This window comes from Rhinopithecus roxellana, chromosome 4 (assembly GCF_007565055.1).
Source record: "Rhinopithecus roxellana isolate Shanxi Qingling chromosome 4, ASM756505v1, whole genome shotgun sequence".
NCBI classification, from domain to species: domain Eukaryota; kingdom Metazoa; phylum Chordata; class Mammalia; order Primates; family Cercopithecidae; genus Rhinopithecus; species Rhinopithecus roxellana.
In genome coordinates this window covers 2,097,674-2,120,137 of record NC_044552.1, presented here as the reverse complement: position 1 = coordinate 2,120,137, position 22,464 = coordinate 2,097,674, and the positions used below count along the sequence as shown (strand labels likewise).

The 22,464-nt window shown below is 43.5% G+C and overlaps 1 protein-coding gene across 1 annotated transcript in view; it reads left to right on the top strand.

The window, feature by feature from the left end:
- The window catches only part of CAP2 (cyclase associated actin cytoskeleton regulatory protein 2), a 166,098-nt gene extending 145,595 nt beyond the window's left edge, over nucleotides 1-20,503 (top strand). The window contains exons 8-13 of the mRNA XM_010352727.2: nucleotides 3,239-3,428; nucleotides 4,932-5,107; nucleotides 6,844-6,967; nucleotides 7,069-7,151; nucleotides 14,591-14,731; nucleotides 19,080-20,503. Coding sequence (XP_010351029.1) covers nucleotides 3,239-3,428; nucleotides 4,932-5,107; nucleotides 6,844-6,967; nucleotides 7,069-7,151; nucleotides 14,591-14,731; nucleotides 19,080-19,163 — 798 coding nt within the window. The 3' untranslated portion in view covers nucleotides 19,164-20,503. The remainder of the gene's footprint in view (nucleotides 1-3,238; nucleotides 3,429-4,931; nucleotides 5,108-6,843; nucleotides 6,968-7,068; nucleotides 7,152-14,590; nucleotides 14,732-19,079) is intronic.
- The last annotated feature ends 1,961 nt before the right edge of the window (nucleotides 20,504-22,464 follow it).

Genomic DNA, 22,464 nt, shown 5'->3' with positions numbered 1-22,464 from the left:
TGTATTTTTAGTAGAGACAGTGTTTCACCATGTTGGCTAGGCTGTTCTTGAACTCCTGACCTCAGGTGATCCACCCGCCTCGGCCACCCAAAGTGCTGGGACTACATACAGGTGTGAACCTCCGCGCCCAGCCTCCTCTCTGTTTTCTCTTGGGACATCTGAAGACAGTGTCAGGCTGTGATTCCACTTGTGGCCAGACATAGGAGAATGTAGAAAGCTCCCGTGCCATTGGCTGTAATCTCCCACAGAATGAGAAGAGAAGGAGGCAAAGATGAGTGACTCTGCAAGGGGCAGCTCACGGAGACCCAGTGAAGGGAACATCTAAGCAGTTTCATTCCGAGTCCACCGCATGGTGAAGCCCCTGAATGCTAATTGAAAAGTAACCTTGGAAACAAGAGCCTGGTATTGTACTCTTGCAGGGCCGATATGGGAATGAGCCAGGACATACAAAGGATTAGTCCAAGACGGAGTTTCAACTGGTCCTGAGTTTCCTTATTTTTTGGCTTTTATTTTCAACTTTGTAGCATTAAATCCTTTGTCTCCTGTTCCTGGGCCAGCCATCTGAATGTATCAAAGTTCCAAAAAGTTGAATATATGGCTTTTCAGTTTCAGGGTCCTTTAATGGCTCTTGGAGAGAGAGTCTCTGAATTCTGAGAGCCAGGGAACCATCTAAATCATTCTAAGATTTAGAAGCCAGCATCGTCTCCCCTTTCCACAAAATAGGACTATAAAGCTGCAGTGTTTCAGATGTTGGGGGAGGGGGCTGTCCCTTCACCAGCTGTATGAGTTATGATGTGCTTATGAGTAAAAATAATACTTGGTGATTCTCAGTGTCTGAGGACTAGAATACTGTTTGATGTCCAAAGCTTATATTATACTCTCTTTCTGATTCAGAGCAAATTCTCAAATTTTATCCCAGTAACAGAGAAAACATTTCAAATACTGGTGAGGAAAATGGTCAGTCTCAGGAACTGTGAAATCATTTTCTACTTGACCTAAGAAACTTGATGGAATTAGGCTGCTCTTTATTAGAAACAACGACCATTGCAAATTAAATCTTCAGGAGATGAGGCCTCCAGCCTGCAGGGTTTCTAAAACATGCATTCTGAATAAGACAATAATATTTTATTTTCAGGGTAATTCTACGCTTAATAGGAATTATATAAGTACTTTGAAAATAGCGTGTTTTTTTGTTTTGTGTTGCTTTGAGACAGGATCTCACTCTTTTCCAGGCTGGGGTACAGTGGCGTGATCTCGACTCACTGCAACCTCTGCCCCCCAGGCTTAGGTGATCCTCCCACCTCAGCCTCCACAGTAGCTGGGACTACAGGCATGCATTACCATGCTCAGCTAATTTTTTTGTATTTTTTGTAGAGACAGGGTCTCACTTTGTTGCCCAGGCTGGTTTCAAACTCCTGGGCTCAAGCGAGCCAAGCAATCCACCCTCCTCGGCTTCCCAAAGTGCTTAGATTACAGGCGTGAGCCACCATGCCCGAGCCAGCATGTTTTGTTTTGTTTTTAACCGAAAACTACTACAGATTAAGAATCCCTGATTTTGATACTGCATAATAGCAAATTGTTTATGACAATAAGGGTATTCTGTTTTCTTTAATATTTGGCACTTACATAATGTTTTACCTTTCACATTTGATATTGAAAATTGATGAGTCCAAGCCACATTTCCATTACTCCCAATTTTTTAAGCTTCCTGACTATTGGATTTGTTTATAATTCCCTATTATAGGTATACAGTTCTACTTGAGGGTTTAAAAGTAAAACAGGGCCAGGCACAGTGGCTCACACCTGTATTCCCTGCAGTTTGGGAGGCTGAGGCGGGTGGATAATTTGAGGTCAGGAGTTTGAGACCAGCCTGGCCAACATGGCAAAACCCTGTCTTTACTAAAGATACAAAAATTAGCTGGACTTGGTGGCGCATATCTGTAATCCCAGCTACTCGGGAGGCTGAGGCAGGAGAATTGCTTAAACCTGGGAGGCAGAGGTTGTAGGGAGCCAAGATCACGCCACTGCCGTCCAGCCTGGGCAACAGAACAAGACTCCATCTCAAAAATGAATAAATAAATAAAAGCAAAACAGTATATAGGCCAAGTTTGTGGTATATCTGTGTTTCTATCCTGCCAGTTCTAAGTTCTGTGGGGTACATAAAAACTGGCACTTCGGGAGACCAGGGGAGGAGGATTACTTAAGGTGTTCAAGACCAGCCTGGGCAACATAGTGCGACCTCATCTCTACAAAAATAAATAAATAAATAATAAAAATTAGCCAGTCAGAGTGGCATGTGCCTGTTGTCCCAGCTATTCAGGAGGCTGAGGCAGGAGAATCGCTTGAGCCCAGGAGTTTGAGGCTGCAGTGAGCTATGTTCACGCCACTGCACACAGCCTGGGCAATAGAGTGAGACCCTGTCTCCTTAAAAAAAAAGCAAAACTGAACTAAAGCAAGTCCCTCTCTTGTTTATCACGTCGTATTGCCATTTGAATTTGTTAGGCTTTCATACTGAAAACAAAGGTTGTGCTTTACATAGCAGTGAACATAAGAATAACCATAGCTCTTGGATCAGGAAGAATCTAATTTTCATTTGGTTCACTAACAGCCAATAGTTGACGAAAAGTCATATGGATCCTGGACCCTCATTACCTTTGGGTTTGACAAGCATCCCAGTCACATATGGTCCTTGTTTGGGGGTCAGTGTGAGGCAGGCATATTTGGAAAATCAGGTCCAGAGAGTTTCTGTATCTCTCTCTCTCACTGCTCAAAAAGGTTCGGAAACATCCAATCACCACTGAATATTTTTACCCTCCCCCACACCGCATTGGTGGTTACAGTTTCCAGTGTCTCAAAAGAGCCAATCGTTTTATCGATTGGATCACTTTTTTCTTGTGATTCTAAATTGGCCAAGGCCCGGTGTCATTTAGATCCTGAGCCTTGGACCTGGACTTGGGAGTATGGCTGGCTCGTTTGCCTCTGATTTGGCAGCAGGGCTCATCACCACACGGATCCTACTGACAGGGCCACACAGCTGAGTCATGTTCCATGTTCCCAAGCTGGAGCTGTTGTGGTTCAGACCCTCCCAAACAGACCCATGATGCACAGGTGTGCCCTCTGGGAGCCTTTGCTGAGGCTTCAGCCCCACTCCCTCATCGGCAGCAGGTTTTGACTCACTTGGGCAAAATCCCAGCAAGGGCGCAGTCTCAATGCAATGCTGTGTCTTCTCTCTTCTCAGGGTCCTGTAGCATCCACAGTATCAGCGTTTTCTGTCCTCTCCTCTGGGCCTGGCCTTCCTCCACCCCCTCCTCCTCCGCCTCCTCCAGGGCCACCTCCACTTTTCGAGAATGAAGGCAAAAAAGAGGAGTCTTCTCCTTCACGCTCAGCTTTATTTGCCCAGCTTAACCAGGGAGAAGCAATTACGAAAGGTGAGAGAGAAAACAAGACCTGGAAGCTGCCTCCCTTTCCCTCTGGCTCCCAGACACAATGAGCCACTGGAGCCCCAGTGATGGATGCATCACTCCATCCCCGCCTCCAGCATGCAGGGAGAGGGGCAGCTGGTGCTGGGAAGACAGGAGCCTGCCATGTTCCTTCTGTCCATGCAGAGGGGCTCAGGGGGTCACTGTATAGACCAGAAAGAAGAACTCAGAGACTCTGGGTTCTAAATGGATCCCTGTGCTGCATCCTTGCTTTAGCCCTCAGTGCTTGCACGTCATCACTTACAACCAAGGCATCAAGATCAAGTGAAATAAAAATAGCTGGCTGAGCATGCTGGCTCATGCCTGTAATCACAGCACTTTGAGAGGCCAAGGTGGGCCGATTGCTTGAGCCCAGGAGTTCAAGACCAGTCTGGGCAACACAGTGAAACTCCATCTTTACCAAAAATAAACAGAAATTAGCTGGGTATTGTGGCACACACCTGCAGTTCTAGCTACTAAGGAATCTGAGGCGGGAGGATCGCTCGAACCCAGGAGATGGAGGCTGCACTACTGCACTCCAGCCTGGGTGACAGCGTGAGACCTTGTCTCTAAATAAATAAAAGTAAATAAATAAAAATGGCAAACATTAGCTCCTCTGTCCTGAAGCAGTGTACAGGCTTGTCAAAGAATTATATCCCACTATACCGGGCTTGGAGCTAAGAATCCAAAATTCTAAATTTTTCTCTGGCTCCAACTGGCTCTGGATGCCCTGTGAAACTCATTTGCAAAGTAAAGGAATGGATTCATAAAGTCAGTTCCATATTCTGATATATACTCACTGGAATGCCCTAACCTTTTAGGCTGTGTCTGGAGAATGATTTAGCCATAAGAGAAGACGTAAGACGTGATCCTTTTTCATGAGGTAGTTTGCTCTTTGCAGGATTTTTATCTATCATTTTATATCTCAACAGAAGAGGTTCCTCAAATTAAAAAAAAAAAAAAATACTTGGCCAGTGCAGTGACTCACGCCTATAATCCCAGCACTTTGGGAGACCAAAGGGGGCAGATCACCTGAGGTCAGGAGTTCGAGGACCAGCGTGGCCAACATGGTGAAACCCTGTCTCTACTAAAAATACAAAAATTATCCAAGCATGGTGGTGCATGCCTGTAATCCCAGCTACTCAGGAGGCTGAGGCAGGAGAATCACTTGAACCCGGGAGGCAGAGGTTGCAGTGAGCTGAGATCGCACCACTGCACTCTAGCCTAGGTGACAGAGGGAGACTCCATTTCCAGAAAAAAAAAAAAAACAACAACAACTTACAGTGCTTCCATCAACTCTAAACTTGTACAGGACTCAGCTCCTGCATCCTGACTTGGACAAAGCACTAGACTGTTTTGAAAGTTGCATTACCAAAAGTTCTTATGCTCTTTATTTACATCATGTTCATCTAGCAAGTTAGAGACATTTCCCTTTGCATAAAATAAATGTGTCCATGTGTGTTGTCCTCCTAGGGCTCCGCCATGTCACAGATGACCAGAAGACATACAAAAATCCCAGCCTGCGTGCTCGAGGAGGGCAAACTCGATCTCCTACCAAAAGTCACACTCCAAGTCCCACATCTCCTAAGTCTCATCCTTCTCAGAAACAGGCCCCAGTGTTGGAGTTGGAAGGAAAGAAATGGAGAGTGGTAAGTGAAGCATTTTAACCTTTATTTTCCTGACACATGCCAATGAAAGGAGCAACAGTCAAACCATTTACCAAGATCTGAAGGATTTCTTTTTAAAAAATGTTTTTATTAATACATAACATTTGTACATATTTATGGGGTACCTGTGATATTTTGTTACATGCATAGAATGTATAACGATTGCCCAGGTTCGGTGGCTCATGTCTGTAATCCTGGCGCTTTGGGAGGCTGAGGTGGGAGGATCACCTGAGGTCAGGAGTTCGAGACCAGCCTGACCAACATGGTGAAACCCTATCTCTACTAAAAATACAAAAATTAGCCGGGCATGGTGGCACGCGCCTGTAATCCCAGCTATTGAGAGACTGAAACAGGAGAATCACTTGAACCCGAGAGGCAGAGGTTGCAGCGAGCCGAGATCACACTACTGCACTCCAGCCTGGGTGACAGAGTGAGACTGTTAAAAAAAAAAAGGGGGGGGGGGTAATGATCAAGTCAGAATATTTGGTGTGTCCATTACCTTGAGTATTTGTCATTTCTATGGGGTAGGAACATTTCAAGGCCTCTTTTGTAGCTATTTTGAAATATACAAGACAGTACTGTTAACTACAGTTATCCTACTCTGCTATCAAAAGTTAGAATTTATTCCTTCTTTAATAGGTGGTACCTATTAAATAGGTTAGGTGGTGCCTATTAACCACCTAAGTGAAGTGGCAGAGGCAAAAACCACTGGCTAGAGTAGAAACCAGGGCGTTTCTGAATGCTTCCATAAACTTTATTTTCACAGGTTCTCATGCATTCTTTTCTTCAACTTTTTAAATTATTTTGTAAGTGGTAGTAAAATATACATAACATAAAATGGACTATTCACTGTGTTTAAGTGTCCAGTTCAGTGGCATTAAGTCTGTTCACATGGTTGTGTTGCCATCACCACCACCCAGCACAGGACTCTTTTCATCTTGCAGAACCAAGAGTCTGTACCCTTAACCAATAGCTCCCTATTGCTCCCCCTGCACCCCTCCCAGCCCCTGGCAATTACCATTCTACTTTCTGTCTCTATGGATTTAGCTATTCTTTCTCTAAGCTTTTAATCAGGCAGCAAGACAGACTGTTAATCTATGGAACTGGGAAGTCTGCCCCATTCTCACATGCCGTGAGATGTTTCGTTCGGTCCCACAGATAGAGGGATGATACCTCTGTACCCCACTGCTGCCACCCCCCACTGTCTGGGCTAACTGTGTGAGCAGGACGTAGACACTGCAAATGGGAGTGAAAGCGGGTGTCTCCTGTTGATCTGGAGGGCTTCCCTAAAGATGAAGGACCAGAGTCCCTGGAGAGTTGTCATCACCTTGAAAACACACGGGGCTTAGACCACTGCTATGACCCTTCACCAGCCTGTTTGCCCAACTCCTGTTTGACACAGCAGGTTTTGCTGCAGCATCGAGTCCAGACTTGGCATCAAGGTCTCAACAAAAAGCTCTCACATCCCTGCTCCAGCCTCCCACCTGCTAGGGTGCCTGATACCTGATGTTTACACAGAGATACTGACTTGCTTCCAAGAAGTAGTTCCATTTTTCCCATCCGAACAATGAGAGTAAGACCTGTGGTTTCATCCATAAGGAGATGGTTCCAAAAGAATATGCTGCAAAACCATACTTCATGCTGAGCTTGTAACAATTTCAGTGTGCAGTGGATTCTGTTTATGTATCCTTATGTATTTGTATTTGTCTTAATTCTAGGAGTACCAAGAGGACAGGAATGACCTTGTGATTTCAGAGACTGAGCTGAAACAAGTGGCTTACATTTTCAAATGCGAAAAATCAACTCTTCAGATAAAAGGGAAAGTAAACTCCATTATAATTGGTAGGGCAGAATTATGGCTCTATGGTTATTATGATGTTATAGAAACAAGCTGTATGTATTTAGTGGAGTTGTTTTTTTGGTGTGTTTTTTCTCTCCCCTAGACAACTGTAAGAAACTTGGCCTGGTGTTTGACAATGTGGTGGGCATTGTGGAAGTGATCAACTCCCAGGACATTCAAATCCAGGTAAGCAGAGACTTTCCAACCACGCTGTAAGCTTTGGCCTTGCAGAGACCATCCACTCCGCCTGCAAGAAGGAGCCTTGCGGCTGGGCACGGTGGCTCACGCCTGTAATCCCAGCAATTTGGGAGGCCAAGGTGGGCGATCACAAGGTCAGGAGATCGAGACCATCCTGGTTAACACAGTGAAACCCCATCTCTACTAAAAATACAGAAACAAAATTAGCAGGGCATGGTGGCGGATGCCTGTTGTCCCGGCTACTCGGGAGGCTGAGGCGGGAGAATGGCGTGAACCCGGGAGGCAGAGCTTGCAGTGAGCGGAGATCGTGCCACTGCACTCCAGACTGGGCAGCAGAGCAAGACTCCCCTGTGGCCACCTAAAATACTCTTATTCCTGTTCCCTCTGGACACAGCTCTATCATCACCCCCTTGGTAGACCCCACTCTTACTTCTCAGTGTTAGTTCTTTCTTTCAGTCTCTTCTAACAGATCCCATTTTGTGTTTCCATTACTGGCATACCATCTCAATTTCAAGGACAGCTAACTGGCCAGCATGGTGGCTCACGCCTGTAATCCCAACACTTTGGGAGGCCAAGGCAGGTGGATCACCTGAGGTCAGGAGTTTGAGAGCAGCCTGGCCAACATGGTGAAAACCCATCTATATTGAAAATACAAAAATTAGCTGGGTATGGTGGTGGGTGCCTGTAGTCCCAGCTACTTGGGAGGCTGAGGCAGGAGAATCGCTTGAACCTGGGAGGCAGAGGTTGCAGTGAACTGAGATCGCGCCACTGCACTCCAGCCTGGGCAACAGAGAGAGACTCCATCTCAAAAAAAAAAGAAAAAACAAAAAAGAGACAGCTAACTATTCTTTATAGCCCCAGAAACTTGCACAGTACCTGTACATAGTAGGCATCCAGTAAATGTTTGATGAGTATGATTAATAATGCATAAATAAAAATACTGTGAGACTCTCCTCATATGATTAGCACCATTCCAAAGAGAACTTTTTTTCTCAGGAAAAATTGGTCCTGGATCACGAGGAGGAAGTTTTTCTAAAGAATCAGTGAGGTCATCAGAAATACAACCTGGGAAGTAGGGTTGGAGTTGAATTTGCAAAACAGAAGAAAATCTGTGAATTTAAATCTTTAATAATTTTGATTTAGCCAAATGGAATTTTATAATATGCCAAAATCTAAAGGACTTCTTGGTTTTGGCCAATTATAACTTCTATCTTTTTTTTTTTTTTTTTTTGAGACAGGGTCTTGCTTGAGTCCAGACTGGAATACAGTGTGGTGATCACAGCTTACTGCAGCCTCAAACTCCTGGGCTCCATTGATCCTCCCACTTCAGCCTCCTGAGTAGCTAGGACTACAGGAGTGTGCCACCATCCCTAGCTAATCTTTTGTAGAGACAGGGCATAGCTATGCTGCCCAGGCTAGTCTGGAACTCCTGGGCTCAAGCAATAACCTATGCAATGCAATAAGATAATGATAGAGAGAGATAAAACTGGAAAAGGAAGAGACAAAAATGTCCTTATTTCCCAGCAAAATATGTGCATTTATATAAAACCCAAGAGATTCAAGAAACTATAAAACTGAAAAAACATTCAGCAAGATGGTAGGATATGATATGAACATGCAAAAATCAATAGCATTTCTTTCTACCACAAATAAGTTTTAGAAAATGCAATAGAGGCTGAGCGCGGTGGCTCATACCTGTAATCCCAGCAGTTTGAGAGGCCGAGGTTGGCGGATCATGAGGTCAGGAGATTGAGACCATCTTGGCTAACATGGTGAAACCCCATTTCTACTAAAAATACAAAAAAATAGCTCGGCATGGTGGCGGGCGCCTGTAGTCTCAGCTACTCAGGAGGCTGAAGCCGGAGAATTGCTTGAACCCGGGAGGCGGAGGTTGCGGTGAGCCAAGATTGCACCACTGCACTGCAGCCTGGCAATAGAGCTAGACTCTGTCGAAAAGAAAAGAGAAGAGGAGAGGAGAGGGGAGGGGAGGGAGGGGAGGGGAGAGGAGGGAAGAAGGAAAGAAAGAAAAGAAAACGTAACCGAAAATAAGGTGGAAATAGCTATTTTGTTGCTAGGTGCAACAAAACTGTAGGTACCTAGCAAAAAAAGTAAACAGAAATGGGAGATAGTTACAAAGAATGCAACAGTGGTGTTTTAAGTCAGTGAACAGGAAGACATCACTATCAGTGGTCTCAGTTATTTAATGTGAGTTTAATGAAATTCAGCTCAAAATCTCAACAGAGTTTTAAATGAAAAATGGTCTTAAAATTCATTTGGAAAACAAATGGACAAGAATAGCTAAAACAGTGTGAAAGATGGATAAGATGAAGGCGATTGCGTGCCTGATATTGACTCATTGTAAAGTGCCATATTGTTGGTAGTATACAAAAATAGATAAATGAAACAGACTAGCGAGCCCTGAAATCAATAGATGCATAGATGGAAATTTGTATTTTAGGGCAATTGATTTTCCACGTGGGAAAAAAATACACTGAATTCTACCTCACATCCTACATAAAAGTAAAATGCTAATTGTGAAAAACAAATACTTTTAAACTTTGATAATAACATGTAGAAGAAAAATTTTATGCCTCAGAGTAAGAAATAAATTAATTAGGGTCAAAAAGCACAAACCATAAAGAAAGGACTGGTCATTTTAACTACATCAAAATTTAAATTATATGTTTAGCAGAAGACATAATGTGAAGCTGAAAGACAAGCCATGGACTGAAGAAAGATATTTGCAATGAGATAATCAAAAAGGATTTGTATCTAGAATTTATAAAGAACTTAAATCAATAAGAAAAAAGCTGCCGGGTACAGTGGCTCATTCCTTAAACCCAGCACTTTGGGAGGCTGAGGTGGGCAGATCACCTGCGGTTGGGAGTTCGAGACCAGCTTGACCAACATGGAGAAGTCCCGTCTCTACTGAAAATGCAAAATTAGCTGGGCATGGTGGCGCATGCCTATAATCCCAGATACTCAGGAGGCTGAAGCAGGAGAATCGCTTGAACCCAGGAGGCAGAGGTTGCGGTGAGCCAAGAACCGTGCCATTGCATTCCAGCCTGGGCAACAAGAGGGAAACAAGAAAGAAAGAGAAAAGGGGGGCAGGGGAAGGGAGGGAGAGAGGGAGGGAGAGAGGGAGGGAGAGAGGGAGGGAGGGAGGGAGGGAGGGAGAGAGGAAGGGAGGGAGGGAGGGAGAGACGGAGAGAGAGAGGGAGGGAGGGAGGGAGGAAGGAAGGAGGGAAGGGAGGGAGAGAGGGAGGGAGGGAAGGGAGGGAGAGAGGGAGGGAGGGAAGGGAGGGAGGGAGGGAGAGAGGGAGAGAGAGAGGGAGGGAGGGAGGGAGGAAGGAAGGAAGGAGGGAAGGGAGGGAGAGAGGGAGGGAGGGAAGGGAGGGAGGGAGGGAGGAAGGAGGGAGAGAGGGAGGGAGGGAGGGAGGGAGGAAGGAAGGAAGGAAGGAAGGAGGGCAAGAAGGAAGGAAGGGGCTAACAGTCTAATAGAAAAATGGGCACAGAATATTAAGGCAATTCAGACAAAAAAGAAAGTGGTTGATAAATGTATGAAAATACTTATAGCCTACCTAACTAGTAGAAGTATATATACCAATTAATACCACAATTAGTGATGTCTTCTCACACTCATCCATTTTGCATTCAGACTGTCCTTACTTTGCATGGTGCTAGGTTAACTGAATCTTATCAATTTGAGGACTGCCTATATACTAAAGTCTGATGCTATAGGATTGCTAAGGAGGTGAAACAATGAGAACCCTGATACATCAATGTTGGGGGAGTAAATCTGTGACATTCACTGCAATGCAAATTGGCAGCATCTAAGAAAGTCACATTCAAAGTCTGTGACTGAGTAATTTCACTCTCAGTGTACACACTAAAGAAGCCCTGGTACATGTGCCAAGGAGACACATGTGAAAATGTTTATTGCAATATTATTCATAATGGCAATAAGAACAATTTAAATGTCCACCAGTTGGTAAGTTAATAAACCCTCCCAATAGCATACCAGTTGGTAGTTTAACTAGTATAGCAGCTAAAATGAACCGGCCGGGCACGGTGGCTCACACCGGTAATCCCAGCACTTTGGGAGGCTGAAGCGGGTGGATCACCTGAGGTCAGGAGCTCGAGACTAGCCTGGTCAACATGGTGAAACCCCGTCTCTACTAACAATACAAAAATTAACTGGGCGTGGTGACGGTCACCTGTAATCCCAGCTACTCTGGAGGCTGAGGCAGGAGAATCAGTTGAACCCAGGAGGTGGAGGTCGCAGTGAGCTGAAATCACGCCATTGCATTCCAGCCTGGGCGACAAAAGCAAGACTCCATCTAAAAAGTAAAAAATGAACTACAGTTACATGTATAAAAATAGGTAAATCTCAAAAACAACATTGAGCAATAAAGGCAAGTTATAGAATTGCAGGCTATGCATAATGTATCCATTTATTAAAAAATTTAAAACATGCAAAACTCATATTACATATGCTTATGAGAGCTCCAGGTGGCCGTCCCAGGCACCTCACGTGATGGACAGACCTGGTGAATGACAAACACAAAATTCAGAACAGGAGTTACATCTAGGGAGGGAGGGAAGAAGGTGAATGAGGTGTTGGGTGGTACAGACTGGGGGCTTCAACTATATTGCCAGATTTTAATCCAAAAAAAAAGCTAATAAGCCAAAATGTAGTAGTCTATAAAGCTGTTTGGTGGTTGGACATATATGTACTTATGTATGTGTTATATAATTTCTATATGTTTCTATGTTTGAAATACATCATAATTTTTAAGGATACAGACATGCGTTATAAAAATACCCTCTGAAAGGATAAACCATGGAGGACTGGAAACTTGCCCATGTGGCTTAGAGACAAGAGAAAGATATTTTACTGAATATTTTTTGAACTTTTGAATGTTCAAACCAAGTGAATATCACGACCTATTTAAAACACTTAATACATTGTTTTAAAAGGGCTTGGTCACAATGGAACCAGAAGGTAGATGAACAGTTACCTGGGGGTGGGGATGGGGATTGACTATAAATGGGCATTAGGGATATTTGGGGGCTAACAGAAATGTTCTCAAACTGGATTGCAGTGATGATTGCACAGCTCTGTAAATTTATTAAATATCACTGGATTGTACACTTAAAGTGGGTGAATTTGGTCAGATGTGGTGGCTCACACCTGTAATCCCTCCTTTGGGAGGCCGAGGTGGGTGGATCACCTGAGCTCAGGAGTTTGAGACCAGCCTAGCTGACACTGTGAAACCCCGTCTCTAATAACAAAAATTAGCTGGGCATGGTGGCACACAACTGTAATCCCAGCTACTCGGGAGGTTGAGGCAGGAGAATCACGTGAACCCAGGAAGTGGAGGTTGCAGTAAGCTGAGATCGCACCACTGCACTCCAGCCTGGGTGACAGAGCAAGACTCCATCTCAAAAAAAAAAACAAGAATTAAATTAAATTAAATTAAATGGGTGAATTTTATGTTTGCAGATTTCACTTCAATAATACTAAAATATTGAAAAGGGTGGGGAAGGGGAATGGATGAAAGTTCATATGATTTGGCCCAGCATTCCTATTTTTGGCAAACTGTCCTAAGATGATAGTACAAATTATGGGGGAGAGAAAAGACTAAGATAATCAATGGAAATGTTTAAAATTGTATGGAGAAAGAAATTTATGAAAAACAATACTAATGCAGAAACATGTATTAAATGCACGTCACCCATCGCTCAGCAGAGGAGCTGTTCTTTGGCCCGGCTCTCCTGATAAGAAACAGTCTGCTCTCAACGTGTTCACAGGCCACCAGGGAAGAAAGACATGTTTATTACATACCCAAATGCAGTACTGCCCAAAATGCTGTGGAAATTAAATTCTGACATACCAGAAGTATTCTTAAAACTCCAGTACATATAGAGCATCCCTAGTCAAAAAATCCAAAATCTGGCCAGGCCTAGTGGCTCATGCCTGTAATCCCAGCCCTTTGGGAGTCTAGGGCGAGCAGGTCAGGAGTTTGAGACCAGCCTGGCCAACATTGTGAAACCCCATCTCTACTAAAAATACAAAAAATCAGCCGGGCATGGTGGTGCACACCTGTAATCCCAGATACTTGGGAGGCTGAGGCAGAAGAATCGCTTGAACCCCAGAGGTGGAGGTTGCAGTGAGCTGAGATGGCGCCATTGCACTCTAGCCTGAGTGACAGAGCGAAACTCTGTCTCAAAAAAATAAAAATAAACAAAAAATTTAGAAAGGACATCTAGAAATCACCAAAACATGACTATAGACACATTCTTGAAATACAGATATAGGTGCCGTGTTATTATTTGTGATAGAGCCCTATGTGTACCTGTCCTTGAACTACCCCTGCCTATTTTATTTTTCCACTGGGGCTCAATTCCAACTCAGTGTTAAGTTTCTATGAAGAGAGAGGAGGAACCAGAGAAGTAGAGTGACCTGGCCAGACTCCCCACAAGGAATTCTTTACATCACTTGCACCATCAACAGGAGTTGCTCCTGGTTTGCAATCCAGCCTTTTCTCCACTGTGAAAGAAGAGATGTCTTTATCGCTTTAATTACCATGACAAGAAGGAAAATTAAAGAGTTGTAATACGGTCTTTGGGGGAACAGTCTGCCCTTATGGAGATTTTGGGGGGATGTCTGAGAACTGATTGTTGGAAGAGAAATTTAAAACCGATCAGAATTTTTATAGCACTTCGATATTTATAAACACTACAAAGAATCGCCTCCTCTTTTGTATGATCCTATTTATCTATATAATGAGTATCCTGAGCTAAGCCCCCAGTTTTGGCTCCTGAAATGAATACATTTCAAAATACCTAGACATTCATCTCATGTAAGCCTCAAATTCAGCCACTGAGATTTTTATCCGGCAAAGGACTTATGTGAAAAGAATGGTAGTGTTTCTTATTTAAGTTCAGGAAAAATCTACTCAGTTTTTACTCAAGAATAGTTTTACTTGTAAGTGACAACTTTAGAACTTGTTTTAATCCTAGTGTCATAGAGATTTGTCAAAAGTAAAATTTCAAGCAAATGAATGTGAATACATCTTGTTTCCTTTATCATGAAATCAAATACGTGTTTCATATCCACTAACATGGTTGTGAGGCTTTTTCTGAACATCTAGCCGCTGTTCCCAAATTAATCCCTTAATTTTGTCTCAGGAAAGAGACCCTGAGGTTTGAGAATCCCCTTGTGTGGTCTTTTCATTCTGTCCCCGAATGACACCCATCCTATTCTGCCTGAAGGCTTTGCCATTAACCCACCTCCCCAGCTCTGACCCGGTAAATCCTAATGCTTGGTTAAACCCAAGCTAAAGCCAAGAGATTGTATTTATTCAAGGGCATTGTGATTTCTGCTTCTTTGCTTTGGTCCCAGATATTTTTTCCTATTTCAGGTAATGGGGAGAGTGCCAACAATTTCCATTAATAAGACAGAAGGTTGCCACATATACCTCAGTGAAGACGCATTAGACTGTGAGATCGTGAGTGCCAAGTCATCTGAAATGAACATACTTATCCCTCAGGATGGTGATTATGTAAGTACCTTTCAAACGGCTGTCAAGAATTTTTCTGGAGCCTTCATTATTAACGTTCTTAGAGATTGAGTAATCAACCACCAACCTGCGAGCTTTATTTGTAGCAGAATTCACAGGCAGGAGAGGAATTCAGGGAGCTGTCTTCCGCATCTCTTCCCGCCTATTAGCTTCTTGACTGTACTACTCCTGGATTTCCGATTCTCAAGGGTAGTGTACTAATAATTCATTTAATGGACCGGTGTTTATCAAATAGCACAGCATGCATCTGAGTTCGTATTATGTAGGACTAAGTATTTTCCTTTGCTCTGGTGGAGGTAAACAGGAAAGAAGGACAAATGCCTCGGAGAAAAAATGTGAGGCCAGAGAAAAGACAGTAAGTAGGGCTCTTTGTGCAGCTATGCTTAAGTGAGAGGTTAAGTGTCAGAATCGGGAAGTTTTATGAAAATGCCAGTCCCCAAATCTTCCACCTGGAGGTTGGATTCAGGAGGCCTGGAGTGAGGCTCAGGAATCCGATTTTTAACAGGCATATCCATTAAGTGCATCCAATGGCCCTTCTGAGAAACACTAATCTAAGAGACTTGGCCACTATTTATTTTCTCAGCTTTCTCTCCTCAACAAAGCACCTTCTCAAAGAAGCATACGCATATTCTCACACTTTCAAAAGGGAGTATGAATAAAGAAGTACATTTCCTGGCTCATGAAGTGTGATGGATCTGCTAGTTGCTACTTGGAAGTGGGGAGATCAGTAGAGAAGGCCGAGCATGGTGGCTCACCCCGTAATGCCGGCACTTTGGGAGGCTGAGTGGGGCAGATCACTTGAGGTCAGGAGTTTGAGACCAGCCTGGCCAACACGGCAAAAACCCATCTCAACTAAAAATACAAAAATTAGCCATGTGAATTCCAGCTACTCGGGAGGCTGAGGCAGGAGAATCGCTTGAACCCAAGAGGCAGAGGTTATAGTGAGCCAAGATTGCGCCATTGCACTCCAACCTGGGCGACAGAGCGAGACTCAGTCTGAAAAAAAAAAAAAAAGAAACCAAAAACAGAAAATTCCCTCTAAGTCTGCCAGTGCAGGGAGCCAGTGAACCAGGGAAGGACAGGAGAAAATGTAACTTAGCAGGCAAACATCTGGAAGAGGAGCTCCCTCAGCCTGAGGGGTCAGATGCCAGGGCCTACACAGCAATCGACACACAGGTTGATCTCCTTCGGCAGACAGTGTGACTGCTGACACATTCTCCCTCCCGCACCTGGCAGTAAGTTCTTCAGCTCTGCTCAGCCACGTGTCATACATTACAGGCCAGAATTCATCATTTCAGTTTAAAAAACAAAACTCTGCAAGCCTCAGGCCATGCTTCACTAGTAAGTGTGTATGGACAGTCTAACCCTGAGATAGAGAAGAGTCCTCTCTTGGGTTCTCCACCTAAAAAAATTCCTGGAGAGCTGATGCCAACAGCTTCAGAGGAGAGCCAAAAATTGGAGGGAGCCCTGGGCTTTACAGCTGTTTAAGCAGAAGGCTCAGCTGCATGGGACTGGATCTGCTAAGAAAAGCAGTGGGGTTTGGATGAACACTGCAGACTAATGAAGCTGGAATCTATGGGCATGGGACCCAGGCACCTGTAATTGTTAAAGCTTCCCAGGCAGTTCCAGTAGGGAGCCAGCATTAAGATCCACCGGCCTAAAGGATGAGCATAAGTCGAAACCTGAGCATTCATGCTAAAAACCAAGGTCTTGGCCAGGCACGGTGGCTCACGCCTGTAATCCCAGCACTTTGGGAGGCCAAGGTGGGCAGATCACAAGCTCAGGAGATCAAGACCATCCTGGCTAACACAGTGAAACCCCGTCTCTACTAAAAATGCAAAAAATTTGCTGGATGTGGTGGTGGGCACCTGTAGTCCCAGCTCCTCGAGAGGCTGAGGCAGGAGAGGCACTTGAATCTGGGAGGCGGAGGTTGCAGTGAGCCAAGATCACGCTGCTGCACTCCAGCCTGGGCGACAGAGCAAGACTTCATCTCAAAAAGAAAAAAAAAAAAAAAAAAAAAAAAACAAGATCTTGCCTCTTATTGGTCAATTACCTTGTGGCCCCTCTTCGTGTGTTCTTGGTTGGAGCTGGTAGGGAACAACACAGAGGACCTGCCATGGGCATTATGGTGTGGGAATGGATGGAGGGGATGTTTCGTCTTGAAAGAAGTTGGTCTCCAGAGAAGACCCGTTAGCATATTACTAACCCCTCACTACCAGGAACAGATTTGGGGCAGCTCTAGTGCAATTATTATCAAAGAGGTGCCTTCATCTGGCACATTCTCTGCTTGGCCTGGTTCTTAAGAACAAACAGCAAGCCTCGTCTGCCCATCCAGAAGAGCCCCAGAAGGAATATTGGCTGCACAGACACACACACGTTATTCAGATTGTGGGTTCTTTACTTCAAGATTTTTCCATTGCAGATTTTACTCAAGAAGAATACATCACTCATTATAGCAAGGGCTTTGCCTTTTATTTTATTTGTTTTTGTTTGTTTTATCGAGACAGGGGCTTGCTCTGTTGCCCAGACTGGAGTGCAGTGGTGCGATCATGGCTCACTGCAGCCTTGACACCCCTGGGCTCAATCAATCTTCCTGCCTCAGCCTCTCAAGTAGCTGGGACTACAGGCATGTGCCACCACACCCTGCTAATTTTTGTATGTTTTGTAGAAACAGTATCCCTGAGGACAGGCAGAGACAAAGGGGAGGGTGGGATTAGCATCCCCACTCCTGGGAATCCTCTGCAACTCTGCCAAAAGAGATGCCAAATCAGAGTGGCTCTTCAGCAGCACTATACTGTGTAAGGCTTGTCCTTATACAGTGGGGTCTCACTATGTTGCCCAGGCTGGTCCTGTACTTCTGGGCTCAGATGATCTGCAGGCATCAGCCTCGCAAAGTGCTGGGATGACAGGTGTCAGCCACCACGCCTGGCCCAGGCCTTTCCTTTTGAACGAATGAATGACTTCATCCCAAAGAAACAGTTGGATCCTACATCTAGGAAGATAAGTACCCATGTGTGTTCCATGAAAACACCACGGCTTACGAGCATGGGCATCACTTATCAGACACATGAGGTTTCAACAAGCACTGCATGGACTGGAAGTCCGAAGAGGCCCAGAAGCCAGGTCCAAGGCCTGGAGAGGTTTTTTATCTTCTTCTGAAGGTCTTCTGTCCTTCTTCCTTGCCTTGGAGGAGGTCTTCTATCCTCTTCTGAAATGACTGGAGAATCACTAAGAATCACTGTCTGGGAAAGGAATGTTGACTCAGACTACTTTTGACTATTCTCTATTATTCTTTGTGTGTACATGTTTGTATGTGTATTTTCCAATGGGAAAAGTAGAGTGCCTTGGTGAAGGGTGACAAACGTGTATATAACCCTAAGCTCATTTTTACAATTTATCAAAGAGTAGAGAGCTACCTCTGGGATAAAACCTTTCTACTCCATGTGATTGGAACCAGCAGCATTGGCATCACCTGGGAGCTTGTTGGAAATGCAGTTTCTCATTCCATTCCCCAGACCTACTGAATCAGAATCTGCATTTTTTTTTTTTTTTTTCGAGACAGAGTTTCGCTCTTGTTGCCCAGGCTGGAGTGCTGTGGCGTGATCTCGGCTCACTGCAACCTCTGCTTCCTGGGTTCAAGCGATTCTCCTGCCTCAGCCTCCAGAGTAGCTGGGACTATAGGCACATGCCACCACTCCTGGCTAATTTTTTGTATTTTTTTAGTAGAGATAGGGTTTCACCATGTTGGCCAGGCTGGTCTCAAATTTCTGACCTCAGGTGATCCACCCGCCTTGGCCTCCCAGAGTTATGCGATTACAGGCGTGAGCCACTGTGCCCAGCCAGAATCTGCATTTTCATAAGCTCCCAGTTGATTCATGTGCATGTTGAAGTTTAGTGGAGAGTAGTGGGTAAAATAGAGCCCAGATTTGAATTCTGGCTGTGCTGTTACTGGCCACATCTTTTGGGGCCAGTTGCTTAATCTCTCAGGCCTCTGTTTCCTACAGATGGCATCCCCAAGAACTCCTAGCTCATAGGGTTATTACAGGAGATCTGCTGAGTTCATCTTTGTCCAGTGCTTAGAAGGATGCCTGGTTCATTCTAAATGATGCTTTTAGCTTTAATGATGATACTGGCTTGAAGTCACAGAACTGACACATGACATATGCAAGTCTCCACGTGACAAAGACCTCCCCATGACGCAGCTTGCAATTCGATCAAATTTCTTTGCCTATCACGTGGCAAAAATCAGCCTCCCCATCTGTTTGCAAAAGGAAGCCTTAAATAACTTCGTTGTAGTTTAAAGAACTTTGTTCTTCTTGCCTTTTTCCAGAGAGAATTTCCCGTTCCTGAACAGTTCAAGACAGCATGGGATGGATCCAAGTTAATCACTGAACCTGCAGAAATTATGGCCTAACTTCCCGAGAGACCGAACCACCTCACCTGAATCCCCCCCTATCAAACAAACAAAAAAGCAGCAGTAAAGAGCTAGAAGTTGCAGTAGCACCTACTGCTTTAGCTTTGGCCTCCAACAATTCTGTGCTGTAGACACAGCACTGTTTCTGGCACGCCTCGTGGGCATTTTGAAATATTTAACATTTCCTCATGATTCGCCTTTGTGTGTGATTTTAGTTCCACATGATGACTTGTGAACATTATGGATTTAAAGGGAAAAAAAAAGAATTCTGTTCCCCTCATATCAAGAACACAGTAACTGATAGATAAAAAGACTGCATGATTCACTTTTACACTTATATTTCATTGCTAGTTAAAAAATAAAACCTTTGAGAATCTAAGATGTACATTTTTACCTTTTAGGCAATTTCAATATAATGTAGAAGTAGTAGTGTGCCCTGAGAAATGGACACGTTTTTTCTTATTGTTACCACATGTTCACCTTTATCAGCGTGGATACTGTCAGCATGAGTACATATTTCAACCCACGCTTTTAAAAGACCTATGAGTTTATATTAAGGACCAAATTCAGTTTCTTGGTCCTTGGAAGACCTATATTCTCTGTAGTTACTGAAAACTGAAAGTAAATTCTAATTATTCATCTTACATATTTTTCCACCATGTCATTTGAAAACTTACTTTTCTTCTGCATAAGAGATCCTTATGCCAAAACATTAATCAGAAGAAGTCATTTTTTTGCTACGTAATACCTCGCAACTTTGCTCTAAAATCAAGCTCAGTTATTATTTTCCAAGTTTGAACATGTTAAATTTCAGATACCTTGTAAATTATGTCTTTAATGTTTTATTATAGACTAATTTCCTCTTTTCCATCTGCCAGACTTGCTAACCAGCCTCAAAAATGAACATGAAAAAGCCATACATGTATTGTTTCTCCGAAAACCTAAGGTATTATCTGTTGGTTTGGCTTGCTGCTCCTATTTTGTAGTCTTGATAGTAGAAGCTTCTTTAGCATAAGAGTAGCTATTATATTCCTTTTTAGCTTTTCAGTACATAGTGCTGAAAAATCTGCAATTTCTTGGATCACATTTAATGAATTACAGTATAATGCTTGGCGGGCCCAGTACAAGCATATATAGTGTGCCTATTACAGCCTTTGGAATACATCGTTTTCATTTTTTAAATATCTTCTATATCCATATAGTATTCGAATTATTAATGCTCATGTACCAAGGTTTTGCTATGAAAGTTTTGTCTGTATGAATAATGTGGCTTTAGTAAATCATTTTTCAACTGTAAACTTATTCTGAAATAAAGTAAAATTCTAATTGTTTAAATACTGTGATGAATTCGGGATGTTAAAATGATTTTTTTCCTACTTTGATTTCCGCTTGCTCATGTGTCATACTTAGAAAAGACAGCTGAGTCCTTCTGTTTGAATTAGAGAATTTATCCAGCATGCCATCAGCTTCCCTGATGAATGAGGTCTGCTTTGAGATAGGTATCAGATAAAGCCGTTTGCAATTGGATTGACTGTCAGAAAATTCTGGAATTCAGTTTTGTAGATCAAGTCCTCTTCACTGAGAAAATCCTCCTCATAGATCTTTGTTAATGTAAACATCCCAGAACATAAGTGATTTTAATAAATACCATATATACCTTATAAACATATAGTCATAAATAACATAATAAATGTATAAGTAAACTCCTAAAAGAAAAAAAGCTGAGAAGACCCTAAAATGGATATATTATATATCCATAATATAGTGATAATTTTGTATTAAGAAATAAATGGACCCATAATTCTTAAAATCTGTCAACTTGCCTCATACTTGACATCAGTCTTTCAGTAGGCTTCACCATATGTATTGAAAATCTGGACTTGAGGCTCAACAATTATTTTACCAGCCCTGTATTCCTTAAGCCAGGGGTCCCCAACCCCCGAGCTGTGGACTGGTACTGGTCCGTGGCCTGTTAGGAACTGGGTAGCAAAGCAGAATGTGAAGGACTGGCGAGCCAGAATTGCCACCTGAGCTCCGCCTCCTGTCCGATCAGCTGCAGTGTTAGATTCTCACAGGAGTGTGAACCCTGGTGTGAATTGTGCACGTGAGGGATCTAGGTTCCGTGGTCCTTATGAGCACCTAAGGCCTGATGATCTGAGGTGGAACAGTTTCATCTTGAAATTACGCTCCACCCCAACCCGCCCTGTCTGTGGAAGAGTTGTCTTCCACAAAACCAGTCCCTGGTGCAAAAAGGTTGGGGACTACTGCCTTAAACCATCTACTTAAGTAACATAAGAGTAGGTTGAATTTGTTGAAAAACCTTTGGCAATGTATAAGCAATTAACAAAAACAATGCTGCATCGCCAGTGTGCCTTGTTTCTTGCACCTTTTGAATTCCTGTGTTACCAATGTTGTGACCTAATAAATATTGTCAAAGCATTAAGAAATCCGTACTTAGCAGAATTGCTGTCATATCCATTCCCAAAAAGTCAGAAGGAAAATCCGTGTCAGGGCCGGGCATGGTGTCTCATGCCTGTAATCCCAGCACTTTGGGAGACTGAGGTGGGCAGATCACTTGAGGTCAGGAATTCAAGACCACCAGCATGGCTAACATGGTGAAACCCCATCTCTACTAAAAAAAAAAATACAAAAATTAGCCAGGTGTGGTGGCACACGCCTGTAATCCCAGCTGCTTGGGAGTCTGAGGCAGGAGAGTGGCTTTAACCAGGAGTTGGAGGTTGCAGTGAGCCAAGATTGTGCCACTGCACTCCAGCCTGGGTGACAGAGCAAGACTCTGCCTCAAAAAAAAAAAAAAAAAAAAAAAAAAAAAAATCAGTGTCAGAAAATTAAGTGCCAAGGGTCTCCTGTATCTTGTTACTTTGTAGCATTACAGGATAAAAGTGACCATTCAAAAGAGGCCTTTGTTGTCTTGAAAATTCATTTTTTGATAGTACTCTCCCATTAGATAACCTATTACTGATAGTCAACCTCTCACAGCAAGCCATCTTGAAGTACAGCTTCGATTCTAACCACTCCTCCCTACATATAGAACTGGCAAGAAATACATATAGTTTGATTTACTTATTCTCTCCTTCATTGAAAATGTCTGCTGCAACTTCTTAGATGCTAGATGGGTTTATCTAGGGGATCCCTTCATTTTAAAAATGAGAAAGCTGAGACCCTGGGCTAGAACACAACCTTTGTATAACTACTGTAGTTTGGCTTCTAGTCTCAACATATGCCTCAGTATCAGAGGTCATCAATCCAGTGGCTTCATCTCATCCTTCATCAGTGGAGATTC